The 13538-nt window shown below is 42.6% G+C and overlaps 1 protein-coding gene across 5 annotated transcripts in view; it reads right to left on the reverse strand.

Annotated features, from left to right (window-relative positions):
* The window catches only part of PTPN21 (protein tyrosine phosphatase non-receptor type 21), a 64063-nt gene extending 53455 nt beyond the window's left edge, over positions 1 to 10608 (reverse strand). For 2 of the 5 annotated variants that reach the window (XM_054026108.1, XM_054026104.1), the window contains exons 1-3: positions 10008 to 10608; positions 8280 to 8347; positions 4473 to 4837 (exon numbers count right to left, since the gene is read on the reverse strand). In XM_054026108.1, coding sequence (XP_053882083.1) covers positions 4473 to 4652 — 180 coding nt within the window. In that variant the 5' untranslated portion in view covers positions 4653 to 4837; positions 8280 to 8347; positions 10008 to 10608. Of the gene's footprint in view, positions 1 to 4472; positions 4873 to 8279; positions 8348 to 10007 lie in introns of all 5 variants that reach the window. The other 3 variants (XM_054026105.1, XM_054026106.1, XM_054026107.1) reach the window with 3 other exon arrangements.
* Between the last annotated feature and the right edge of the window lie 2930 nt (positions 10609 to 13538).

Below are 13538 nucleotides of genomic sequence, written 5' to 3' on the forward strand. Positions count from 1 at the left end.
ATAAACAGAGGTCCTAGGTTTTCATTATATCCCCTCTTTTAGCAGCCCCAGGATAGTTTCTCTGAAGCACGATTAAGGGTGAATTTAATGAAGGCATGTTTTTGACTTGGCTTCTTGCCCAGGGTCTGTGATTAAGAGAGCAGGATTATATTTATGTTGCCTCTGATTCACATTCTGGGAATACCACAAGATATTCTCCTCAGTAAATTTTTATTATTTTTCTAAGTTTATAACAGGTCAACAGATGAAGTCAACAACAGACTCAAGTCTCCCAATTCCTAGTTCTGTGCTCTAACCAGTACACCATACTAGCGTGCTAATATAGAGGCTGGAATTGGTAAAAAGCCAGTGTCTAGTGATGCACATTATGATTTAAACATTGATATTTTAATGACATTACCTCCATTACAGTTAAAAAATACAGCATTAACGCAAAATCCTTAAGCTGTTTCTCAGAATCCTGTATACAGTAAGTAAATAATGCAATGAAGTTAACAGGAAATGAATGAAAAATTCAGAAATCATACTATTTAACTCTTTGCCCTTTGTAATATATATATTTTTAAAAAATCTTGTTGCAAAAGGCTTTGTTAAGGTTGCATGCACAATTCAGGCATCATATATGCATATCCCTTATACAATATCTGAACCACTTTCTGATGTTGCTACTTTTCATGGCAGCACTAACACCCCATTCAACAGGCATGATCTTACAAGGTACTGAACACCCTCAATTCCCATCAATGTTGATGGACTTGAGGGTCCTTAATACATTATCAGTGGCATCTTGCAGAGTGGGTCTGGGTTCCCCTAACCCCAGCCACCGACTCTAGATGTTGTGCAAAGCAACCAGACTCTCGCCTTTGGGTAACATAAGAGTATAGCCACTAGGCGGAACTGCCAGCCCTGTACACAACACCCCCCTGCCCTGACACTCCAGCACCAGGTAAATAGTTTGATAAGTGTGACTAGGTCAGGCAGGGTAGACAGTGCCTACGTGTGATGGAGTACACAAATCCTGCACTGGACAAGAAGAGCATTTATCAACGCAAGCAGCCCTTCCCCACTGTATCTGCAAGGCACCTCAGGCCTGGAGGAAGGGCCTTAATAAAAGAAAATTTAAAAAAAAAAGGTCGGGGGGCGGGAAGCCCAGCTCAGTTGGGTGCAGTGCTGCGAGGAGAACAGACCTCCTATCCTCAGCTTTTGGTGAGTGTAGCAGCTAAGGACAAAACCTGCTTGCATGGCCATGGTGGTCAGTCTGAGCCTCCTGAATGGAAGGTGGGCCAGATCCTGAATGGCTGGTTTAGAACTCCTGTCAGTGACTTGCCTGAGGGTGCTGAACTGTGTTACAGACTGCTGGAAGCCCCTTGCAGGAAGATGGTCTGCTGTCAGCTTCCAGTAGTTCGTTTGCTTTCCTTTGTCATGTTGGGTACCTAAAAGAGCCCCAGAAGGAATAGACTCCCCTGGGACTTGGTCAGAGGTTCCCACATCTAGACTTGTGCTGATGACTGCTTAGGTGCTGAGGACTGAAGCACAGGGCTCTGCCCCACCCCAAAAGGTTGCTGTGGGAGATCAAGCCCATGACACTACCCTTTTGCAAACCAGATATAATAAGATCTCCACCTGCTACTGTAAATTGGGCCTGATTGTCAATTTAGTCTATTTTCAGATGTCACCAAACTCCACTAACACACACACACACACACACTCAACCATCAGCACTAAAGAACAGGTACACAGCCTGCTACAGTATAGACTGGCACTATCCCAATAGAACTACTTTTGTAGTATTTTTTTCCCCTCTGGCACAATATAGCATGGTGAGAACACAAGACAATGAATTAATAACTGCTGCAGAAAAGTATGTGGTATATTAAATTTTGAAGAATAAAAGTTTAAAAAGACAATTGATGGCAAACTACAATAAGGCAGATGGAAATTAATGGATGCCACAGTAAGCAAGTGCTGATAATGATTTGTACTGGGGTTGACTTTTCTTATGTTTATCAAAACATTTTTAATACAGAATTCGAGGCCATTTCTGCAAACATTTGCTATTGTATAAGGCTTAATACCATGAGCAGTTCTAAAGTAATTAATGCTGTGCATAACAGTAACTGTCTGCAGGACTGAGCCCTAAATTTGTTTGCTCAATAGTTCTTGAAGCTGCTTGAAATTGGAAATTCAATATTTTGGAAAAATTAACAAGTTATTAATTAACTAAACAGAGTAATCCTATAGCCTTTCCAGCTTGCTCTTCTGTTTTTGTTGTGTACTGCAGTCTGGGGTTTTGTCTCTTATACAAAGCAGTATTCAGAGGCATCTCTTTTCTAGTACTACGGTGCAACATATACCCATTTCTGTCTTGTACATCTTCTAGTTTATACTTTGTCGTCCCCCCTCCCCCCAAACAAAAAGTCAGATGAATGCAGTACAAACTACACAATACATGGATACAGCAAGGAGTTGGACTGGGATATGTGCCAATTTCCAAATTGTGTCAACAGCATCCAGCCCTTGGGGTCAAATTCATCTCTCCTACCACCAGACTGAAACTAATGGAGTTACAACAATAATAAATGTCTCCCTTTAAAAAGAGATCTGTGTGAACAAAGGTTCTACTTAGGTAAGGATTCTATAAGCCCAGTTTCACAATTCAGCACTTCAGGTGTAAATAAATCAAAATACAAAAGAGGGATCATCATCAGATTTGTGTGGGACAGAGGTAAATCTGAGTTACTAGAGAGTTCTCCAAAATGTTTAACCTTCTTTTCAAAACTAATTTGTGTATGCAAATACTCTGACTTTTAGTTGAAGTCAAGCATCTGCACCTGGCCAACTATGCATTTAATGGGCCATCTGCTAGCTCAACTATCTAGCTCAGCAGTTCTCAAACTGTGAGTCACGACCCCATTTTAATAGGGTCACCAAAGCTGATATTAGACTTGCTAGGGCCCGTGGCGGAAGCTCAAGCCCCACTGCCCAGGGCCAAGGTCAAAGCCAGAGGGCTTCAGCCCTAGGTGGCAGGGCTCAGATGACAGGCCCCCTGCCTGGGGCTGAAGCCCTTGGGCTTCGGCCCCGCACCTGGGGCAGTGAGGCTCAGGCTTTGGGCCCCCCCCGCCCAGGGGACGTCAGGCTCGTGCAGGCTCAGGTCTCGGTCCCTCCTCCTGGGTCATGTAGTAATTTTTGTTGTCAGAAGGGGGCCGCAGGGCAATGAAATTTGAGAATCCCGGGTCTAGCTTATACATACCATGAGTGTATTTGGACATACATGTACTGTGGACTGGGTATTAGAACTGGCATGGGCAGTGGGTCGCATAGGCTGGGGGAGACTTTGCCTCCCTAAACACCCAGGCGTGACCCCACCCCCTGCCATGACGCTCCCTGCATGCGGTTCCAGTCCTCTGGCTCCAACCCCTCAGTGCTCTGCTCCATCCGCCTTCCTGAACTCCGGAGCTGAGGAGGCTGCAGCCAGCAGCTGCCCGCCCCCACCCTCCTGGCTGGGGAGGCTGGGGCCGCGTCTCCCGCGCTCGGAAGTGGGGAGGCTGGGGCCACGCCCCTGCCCTCCTGGCATTCCTTCGGGGCTGGGGGAGTAGCCGTGGGACTCGGCTGGTGGAAGCGGTGGTGTTGGGAGGAGGGCGCAGTGGCACCTCTGGTAGGGGGTAGGATGGAAGGGGCAGGGCCTCGGACAGAACAGTCGGGGATGGGGACTAACCTCCCCAAGCCGGCGGTTCACACGCCCGCCCATGAGCACTCGTGCTTTTTTGCACAGCACTAGTGCCCTGAGACCCCACTCATTCAAATACATGAATGAAGTGGTTCTTTAAGAAAGAGGTAAGCTCTATAAACTGATTAAAAGGGGAAAAAATAAGATTCTAAATTAACACCTGCCTCCAAATCGCCCACTACTTCCTGTATCCCTCTGTTATGATCTATTCAGGCAGGAATGGTCATTACTTGTCTTAAACTCTGACAATATTCGCAGCACTGTACAAGAAGTGACAACTATTGTCCTTTTGGCCAGCACTTTAGGCTTGTGGGCTGAAACATGGTGCACTGCTGCTGTCCACATCCCATTCTCTACAACATAAATTGTGAGACTGGATTTTGAAGCCATCCAAGTTGCACTGTGGATCAGAGCATTCACAATTGAAGGAACATGCTGGGGTGGCTGGTACAGGAGAGAATTTGGTAAAGTAGCATAGTTATTTAAAACAGTGGTTCCAACCTGGGATCAACGGACTATGTCTAAGGGGTCCATAAAAGGTTGTCATTATCACAGAACAGTGGTTGTCAACCAGAGGTCCACAGACTATGTCTAAGATTCCAAAGGGGTCCATGCCACCATTCAAAATTTTTTAGGGATCTACAAACGAAAAAAGGTTAAAAACCACTGGTCTAAAATGGTAGGGAATCACTGTAGTGGGTAACCCCTTTAAAGGGATGGCTAGAGAAGTTGCCAATTTTCTTACCTCCCGCAGTTCGAGTCTCTGAGCCACAGCCTCCAGACTTTCCTGACCGGTGCTCTCCACAGAAAGAGTAAACTCCACAAATTCATTGTTGAGCAGCTGGATGCGGGCCACCAAGCAGCTCTTGCTGGACACTGTGTAACGTCGAGTTCGTTTCAATTTGAGCCCAAAAGGTAACGGCATCTTTCCCCACAGACAGTGATGAAAAGCTATCACCACGCTGGAAAATGAAGGGAAGTAGCAGTCTTCTCCCAAGCAATAAGGAGCCCTGAAGTATCCTGCCAATCAACCAGCAGCGGCAGCAGCAGCCATTAAAGAAGAGCAGGTCCTCCACCAAGCTCTAACTGGAGGGAGTTTTCACAGCAGTTCTAACAAGAAGGGAGAGAGTCCAGAAGTGATTTACCTGAAAGGGGAATTGGAACCATGGGAAATCCACAAACAAACTCACATTTTCTAAATCTACATGGTTAACGATTTTCTCCTCCTCCGAGAGAGAGAGAGGTGTATGGTCTACAACAGTGAAACAGGAACAAAGATTCCTGGTTTGCAACGAACTCTTGGAATGACCTTTGGTAAGTCACAACTTCTTGATGGCTCTGTCTTAGTCATCTGCCAAATAGTGTAATGAAATTGGACCAAAAGCATTTGTCCACATCCCATTTGACATGCTTTAAAGATTAAAAAAAAGGCTCTAAAATGGCTAGGTATTTCATAAACTGGATCAATACTTGGATGAGCCACCTTTAGGAAAAACGTAGGTGCTTCAAGTAATTGGGAAGGAGAGTCTCTAGGTGGCACTGTTTTCTCCAACTCAGGACTAAAACCAGTATTGTCCTAGGAGCACCATGCTATTGGAGGCTCTGTCTTGGACAAAATGCAGAACCAAAACATAGGGGTATTAGAGATGCCACAGTTTGGGGTGTCGTGTGGTGGTGGGTTTTTTGGTTTGGAGCTGGGGTGAGGGAATCCTAGCCAGATTCCCATTCAGTTCATTATATTCCAACTCTTGTTTCCCCCTGCAGTTTGTTAGCTACAAAATTCTTTATTTCCTGTGCTAAACAGCTGTACAGTGCTTCTGGTTGCTAGTACATGCCATAGTGTCCTCTCCTCCCCCCCGCCATAGGGAAGTACCTTTCAGTGGTGGTTGAAGCAATTCTTTTCTAAATCTCCTCAAAGAAAGATTTCTTCCAGGAAACCTATATACCCTAACAATTTCCTTGACACCATCCATTGCTCCATGTCTCCCACAAACAATTTTCATGCTACCTCCTAAGCGCAGAAAGCCCTCCATAAATAAGTCTGAAAACCTACTACCCTCTCTCAAGTACTTTCTCATAGACCACTCCCTATAATAAACTGCACATCATTATTACAACTATTGACTGTTTAGAAAATGTGCCTACATAATGGAAGTGAAGGTATCAACATTTTCTAAAAGACTATTATTCTCTATGCAGTGATTACTATGTTTCATAGACATAAATAGTTTGGATAATTAGTAAGGTTTATAAAGTGTTTTGAGATCCATTCTGATGGAAATTGCTACACAAAGGCAGGCTTCACATAGTAAATTGCTGACATCTAATCACATTCCTGGGGAGGAGAAAGCCAAACATTAATCTTGAAACTACCAGCCCAAGGTAAACAACACACAGCACACATCACGGATACGCTGATTACCTGAGCCTGTGGCTTTAAGGGGTTTGTTTGGTTTCATTCCCCCTCTCCTACGACTAGCCCCACTAGGTTGGTGACTAGCAGCTGCTTGGTAGCAGGCTCTGAGGACCCTCTGGATGAGCTCACATCTGAAATGTCTCTGGCTGCTGACACAGAGCAGCCCCGTCCAGAGGGAGGGAGCGAGCAAGCCCATCTCCAGGAAGGACTGAAGGAGCTCGGAACCCGGGCTGCCAAAGGGAGGCTCCCCGGCCCAGACTCTGAGCACCGGGCAGCAGAGGGCCAAGGAATCAGGCTCGTCACCCACAGGAGCTTCTTGACGTGTCAGGGACTGGTTAATCCGGAGAGGCCGCCCAGAGCCCTCCTCACCTACAAGGGGAAGGTGAGGGAGGGGAGCATTTAAAGGAACGGTGCCCGCTTTAGTTAGGCCTCCAGCTGAGGTCCCCTTTAACCTTGTGCATTGTTATCGGGACACGTGGGGCTGATTCCTCCAGTGCAATTTATTTTTCCTATTAGGTTTGGTTTTGCTGGGAGTTACATTCCTGGCCTCTAGGTCACGGCGATGATGTCATCAGGTAGGTGGAACCATGGATGCCACACATCTAGCTTATTTATTTTTTTGGTCCCCTCTAGTTTCCCAGTAGCTTTGTTTCAACACTTAAAACTTCAGGAGGAGGAGGGTCAGCTTTTATATAAACAAATCTGCAAACGTCCTTTTTAATGAAGGGTTAGGGGGGCTGTTTTTTTAAATGCAAATTCATATCCACCTTAACTTAAAAGGATTTATTTAAAAAAAGTTGAGGAAATATTATTGGAGCTATTAAATAGGGAATTTTTAAAAGTAATGTTACTCCAGCAGTGTTTAAAACCTAGAAAAGCAGGACAGAGTGAGAGTGAATTACAGATAAAGAAAACAAATGAAATATGTGTCTATGAACAGGAGAATATTAACTCTGTACCTATGCAAATAGGAATTCTATAGTGATCAAAACATACGCCTAGCTTCAGTGTTACCAGAACCTAGCCTTGAAGGCACTAATTACTACACTATGGAACTTAATAATTAAGACAATCATCAATGAAACCCCAGACTGCTGCAGGCAACATGTTCTGCAACATTAACAATAATAGACGTTATTAAATGTCTGCTCTAGCACAGTAGTTAAGGACCTGTCAGTATTGACCATCAAGTCTTATTTTTCAGTGATGGTGTAGCCTGGCAGCAAATATTTCCTGTGGGCAAACACATAACATACAAGTTTTTCAAATCATGTACCACTGTTTTGCCTGCAAAATATTACACTTGATTTCTCTCTTCTATGGTTAGGAAAGAATCAAACATCAACTCCTTGTTTCCAACGTCTTCCAAATAACATTTCTTCAGACTAGCATGTGTTAGTATTAAATTTTTTAAATGTATTGACTTTGATTTCTGAGAAGACTCCCCTTACAATTTGTTAAATCAAATACCTTATTTATATTTCCAGAATAAGGATCAATTTTGATGGGGGAGGCAAACTCCTAATACACCTCTCTTTTAGTCCCTTAAATAAAATACTCAAATTAGATACAGATTATCTTTATTATGGATCATTCTGGCTCAATCAAGGAAAATTCATAAACTCATACAGAGCTCCATGTTCCCTTTAGTTAGGCACCCATGGAGGGGAATAAAGGTAGGCAAGAAGGGACAGATGACCCCCTGACACAGAGAGAGTGAGGGGAAGGAGCACCTCAGTGACCTACTTAACTTCCCACATCAGGAAACCTTCCATGTCCTTTTTGCATGATCATGCATCTAATGATTTGGAATAGGTTGTGCCACTCTATGCAGTAATTAAGGTAGGTTGGATCAGAGACTGTCTCCCTGTATGCATATGCAATACTAGCAAAATTCTAGGTACTATTAGAATACAAATCATAATGGATGGAATTAGATTTCCCTGCAGAGCCTAGGATGACGTGGGGTTTCCAGGCTTTCCTGTTTGCTCTGCACAATGATCCACATAGTCCTACTACATAACAATAGTGTGCAGGGAAGGTTCCACAGACTGAACCTTGCAGAGTTTCCTGCATACTAAGGGCAGAATCCCCCAGTGCATTTATTCCTGGCAGTGAAATTTGTGGATCACTCACCGAGCTCGCTTTCCTCTGCCTTGGTATTGAACAGGTTGTATATCAGATTATGCTCTTTTCTCTGATCCCTGTAGTACCAAAGACAAAAAACAAATTATGGAGCTTTTTGTCATAACTTTAAATCGGTTTTAAAAGTTTTAAAGGGGTACAATTAAACATGACAGGCTTTCAATCTTTTTAGCTCTAAGGAGTCTTTTTCTTTCTTTTTTTTTTTTAAACACCTATACATCTCACTAGCTCCAGAGCGACTGACAAATGAAATTTAATCAGATTGCCTGGATTCTCATTGCTTTAGTTATTTTTTGACAGAACTAGATGTATGCATAGGAGGGAATTTTAAATAAGACTTGGTAGTCCATTAAATGGGAAGGAATTTTCAAAACATGCCAGGTCCATTCTTAAGGCCATATTGTATTCTCTGCATGTTTCCCTAGTGATGACAAACTAATTTTCACTTTAGATTACCAAAAAATATAGTTCAATTTTCCTTACTTATGAGGCATGCTTACTTCACTTTTTAAAATGATTCTTAGGCATGCTATAGGGAAATAAAATAGTTACACTTATTTAATTAGTAATCCATATCCTTCACTAAATCAAACACATAGCCCCTGACATATTGTAAAATACAATTGTATTGAACAACTAAGAACATTTGAGGAATAATGTTCAGGAGTAATTCAATAACTTATTGCTGGCCAAGCACAATTCTTGCAAATAGTGCAGTATTGTTTTCATTTACCAGCTGTCATTTTGCACTACCATCTGCTGTCATATTTGTCTCAGGCATTATTTCAAACATGTGTATCTACACTAAAAGAACAGGAGTGCTTGTGGTACCTTAGAGACTAACAAATTTATTTGAGCATAAGCTTTCGTGGTTACAGCCCACTTCTTATGTAGCCCATGAAAGCTTATGCTCAAATAAATGTGTTAGTCTCTAAGGTGCCACAAGGACTCCTGTTCTTTTTGCAGATCCAGACTAACACGGCTGCTACTCTGAAACCTGTATCTACACTGTTATAGGGCTATTTTTGCAAAAAGAAAACTGCACCGAAGTGCCAACCCTTGTAAATCCAATCAACTCTGCTGAAATTACAAGTCTTTATTTGGCAGGCCTAGAATTTTCATACCACAGCCAAAAAAAAATTTTTTCACTTGCTAAATTGTATACATCTGTCCATACATGCATGCTGCACATATAATTTTAGATATGAATTTAGCCCAATCTGGCTATGAACCAAACAGAATTACCAAGGATTTGAATATCTTCCTTCTTTATCTATGCCTCCTATAATTAGCTTTCATTTAACTTTGTAAAGCATTTCATCATATAGTTTGCACGAATAACAGTATGCAACATAAAACTGGAAAGCATGGAGGAGAAATGAGGCTCCCGCTATTTCAAGTATTGAAACGTATTTTATAAATATGGGGCGAAGCCTAAAAGCAAAATCACTTCCCTCGCCTTGTTACACTTTTATCAATCAATCACTGGTATTACTTACTCCTGGGACTAACTGTAAGAGTAAAGGCAAAATGTGCACATCACAAACTTCTTCTGCTACCCGGAGCGAAGAGGCCCCGAAAGTTACACTGACCTCACCTCTACAGGCTGCTTTTATTTATCTTAAAAGGAAATGCCTGAAACTGTGTAACCTGAACGAACGAACAAACAAACCAAAGAGGGACAGAACACGTTATTTCCAACAGCGCCCGTCGCATTACCTGCTGCAGTGAGCCAAAGACACAGCGTATCCCTTCCCACATCTTTAGCTGTGAAACCTCATCAGCAGCGCGGAGTTCTTCCCCTGAAGCCACCTCATCTAAATTCCTGGGAAACGGACTTATTGTGCTCCCCTTGCATGAAACAGCTGCTAGCTCCGCTCACCCGCCTTCTTCTCAGATCACTCATAGTGAAAACACGCCTCACTTCCTGTCTCAAAGCCCTTGCTCTGGATATCATTCCACTGGGTAAAGAGTCAGGGACTGGGAGGGGAGCAATATTGCAGCCAAATAAACCTGCAGCAGCAGCCAGCTTTGCAGACACCTTTCATGGGACCAAGGATATTGTGCTGCTTGAGCACAAAATGTGTTCGCTGGACTATTTCAAATCATCTCTCTCTGCATTTCATTTCTTTTCCTGGAGGCGTTCCCCTGGCTCGATCCATGCGGAAGGATACGATGAAAGATTAAAGTGAAGCCCGTATGCTGTAGGGCATTACCTCACCGAGCCGGAATGCCTGGCAGGGAGAATGTCAGCAATGGGACAGCTGCTCCTCTGGCTACCGGGGCATTACAGAAATAGGGACTTACAACAAACAGCAGGCAATCCTTTCTTTTTTTAATCATATGATCATTTATTTGATGCCTTTCCAATTAAAGAAAAGCTTCTTTCAAATCTACTGGTCTTATTTATACCTCGCCTGGACATATTTTTAAGCTTTCATTTGAATTAGGTTTATGTATTATATAAAGTAGCCGTTGTGCATTATTTTAAGGTTTATGACTTAAAACAAAAGTGATTGTGGAGTACCAGCCCTTATCCAGATGCTTTCTCAGCAGCAGTAGCACTACTGAAATACAAAATTGATTAGGTAGAATTCTCAGTCCTTGGTCAGCTAAAAAACCCCATTGAAGTCAACAGGAATTTTGTAATTAATAAGAACTGTCAGATCAGGCACTAAGTGAGGACTAATTAGTTCATGTTTATAAAGCATTTAATGGAAGAAAAACCTTGTATAAATGGTAAGTATCCCTCCTCAGTTTGTTGGTAATTGAATGGTCTTCATTGTTGTGGGGACAAATGAAAGCAGGGGGACAAGGAAGGGGATGGAATCAAACATAATAAGTGAATACTGATTCATTATCAGAAAATGTCAGTTATGCAATCTTAACTCTTCCCCCCACACTCTAGGCAGGTTTAACTACAGGTCAACTAGGGCTAGGTCTACACTACCCGCCTGAATCGGCGGGTAGAAATCGACCTCTCGGGGATCGATTTATCGCGTCCCATCGGGACGCGACAATCGATCCCCGAATCGACGCTCTTACTCCACCAGCGGAGGTGGGAGTAAGCGCCGTCGACAGGAAGCCGCAGAGGTCGATTTTGCCGCCGTCCTCACAGCGGGGTAAGTCGGCTGCGATACGTCAAATTCAGCTACGCTATTCACGTAGCTGAATTTGCGTATCTTAAATCGACTCCCCCCTGTAGTGTAGATGTAGCCTAGGTAAGCAGTAGCAGAAGGTAGCCGTGTTAGTCTGTATCTACAAAAACAACAAGGAGTCTGGTGGCACCTTAAAGACTAACAGATTTATTTGGGCATAAGCTTTCATGGGTAAAAACCTCACTTCTAGTGCCCAAATAAATCTGTTAGTCTTTAAGGTGCCACCAGACTCCTTGTTGTTTTTGTAGGTAAGCAGTAGGTAACTCAGCAGAACACTAACCTGTGTGTGACGACAAAATGTAGGTAATATTTGTACTATGTGAGCAGGGCGGATTTGATTTAAATCACTAGTCAGGAAGACTCAATCATGGTTTTCTACATAAAAGTGCATTTTTGTTGGTTGTTATGATCTTTCACTAGGAGGGTGGTGAAACACTGGAATGCGTTACCTAGGGAGGTGGTGGAGTCTCCTTCCTTGGAGGTTTTTAAGGCCCGGCTTGACAAAGCCCTGGCTGGGATGATTTAGCTGGGAATTGGTCCTGCTTTGAGCAGGGGGTTGGACTAGATGACCTCTTGAGGTCCCTTCCAACTCTGATATTCTATGATTCTATGATTAATACAGATTCTTCACAGCTCAGAGATAGATGGTACACACTATACATTTTTAAACAGTGATTTATTTTGAAAACTTTTCAGATTAGTTTTACAGCTATATCAGAAAATGAATGAGTGTTTGGTTATTTCATTTACCAAAGGTAATTGAAGCAGATATTTATGAAGTCATTGAGAGGTGATCTATCTCCAGTTCAACAGGTTAATCATTAATAGTTGGAGGATTTTCTTGCCATGCTGTATTAGGAGGAGAACATCACCAGACAGACATTTAAATTGTTTTATTTAACTAAAACAACAACGTTAAGTCTTCGGGGGGGGGGGAGGTTCTTCAGCAGCAAACATATAATATTTTAACAAAACAAGCATATTTCCCTCGCTTCTCACATTTATCTCCAGACCTCTTCTCCTTGTCCAGTTTTATTCCGCCCCCAACAATCTTCTATTCATTGAACTTTTTGAAACTTTGCACTTTTAGAGAGAGGTAAGGGATTGACCCTGTGTACACAAATTTGCAGAGGGACAATAGAGTTGAGGTCTGTTATTTCTCACCTCTATATATTATTTATTTATTTTAAAACATTTTTGCTGTTAACAAGCATGTTACCTCTGGAGACACAAATCCACAGCTTGAGAACTGCAAAACTAAGCATCTCTGATGGTATCTTCTAGACTGAGCACTGAGTCCCATTGGGTAGATAGAAAGATTAACCTAAATAATCTATACAGAAGCCTGTGGAACCCCGTAAGATTGGATCCCTAATCCATGAACTATTGGAACTCATTTACAAAACTTTTCTTAAACATTACATGAATATATTGTCTCATACTATAGCATTAGAATTTATAATCCCTATTCCATGATGAGATATCTTTGAGCTATAATGTATCTTAATTAAAACTATCTTTTAAAAGCATTTTATCAAAAAAATCCAATTTAAATTAAAAAAAATCCAATTTTTTTTTAAATCATTGATTTTTATCCACCCTGTATGGGAGGAACTGCTCTTGAGTTATTTCTTCACTGTGTTAGGCCCAAACATGGTTTCTATCACAGTTTCTTTTCATTCTGAGCACAATTTATTTTCCCACCTATCTTAATGCTACTGAGCCATATTTATGATGATCACTGCAAGCCATATATTCCAAGTTAAAAAATAGATTGAGGGATTTTATGTTGAGAGTAAATATCAGTAACAAGTGTAAAAAATTACAGGAATGTTCCAAATATCCAAAAAATATGCAGTTAAGTTTAAGCTTAAAAGACATCTCAACATGTTAAGGTGTAGAACAGAGGTGGGCAAACCACAGCCTGCTGGACTGTCCTGCCTGGCCCTTGAGCTCCCAGCCGGGGATGCTAGATCCTGGCCCCTTCCCTGCTGTCCTTCCTCCCCCGCAGCCTCAGCTCGCCGTGCCGCCAGCGCTCTGGGCGGCGGGGCAACGAGCTCCTGCTGGGCAGCATGGCTATGAGAGCCACAGG

Source organism: Malaclemys terrapin, chromosome 4 (assembly GCF_027887155.1).
Source record: "Malaclemys terrapin pileata isolate rMalTer1 chromosome 4, rMalTer1.hap1, whole genome shotgun sequence".
NCBI classification, from domain to species: domain Eukaryota; kingdom Metazoa; phylum Chordata; order Testudines; family Emydidae; genus Malaclemys; species Malaclemys terrapin.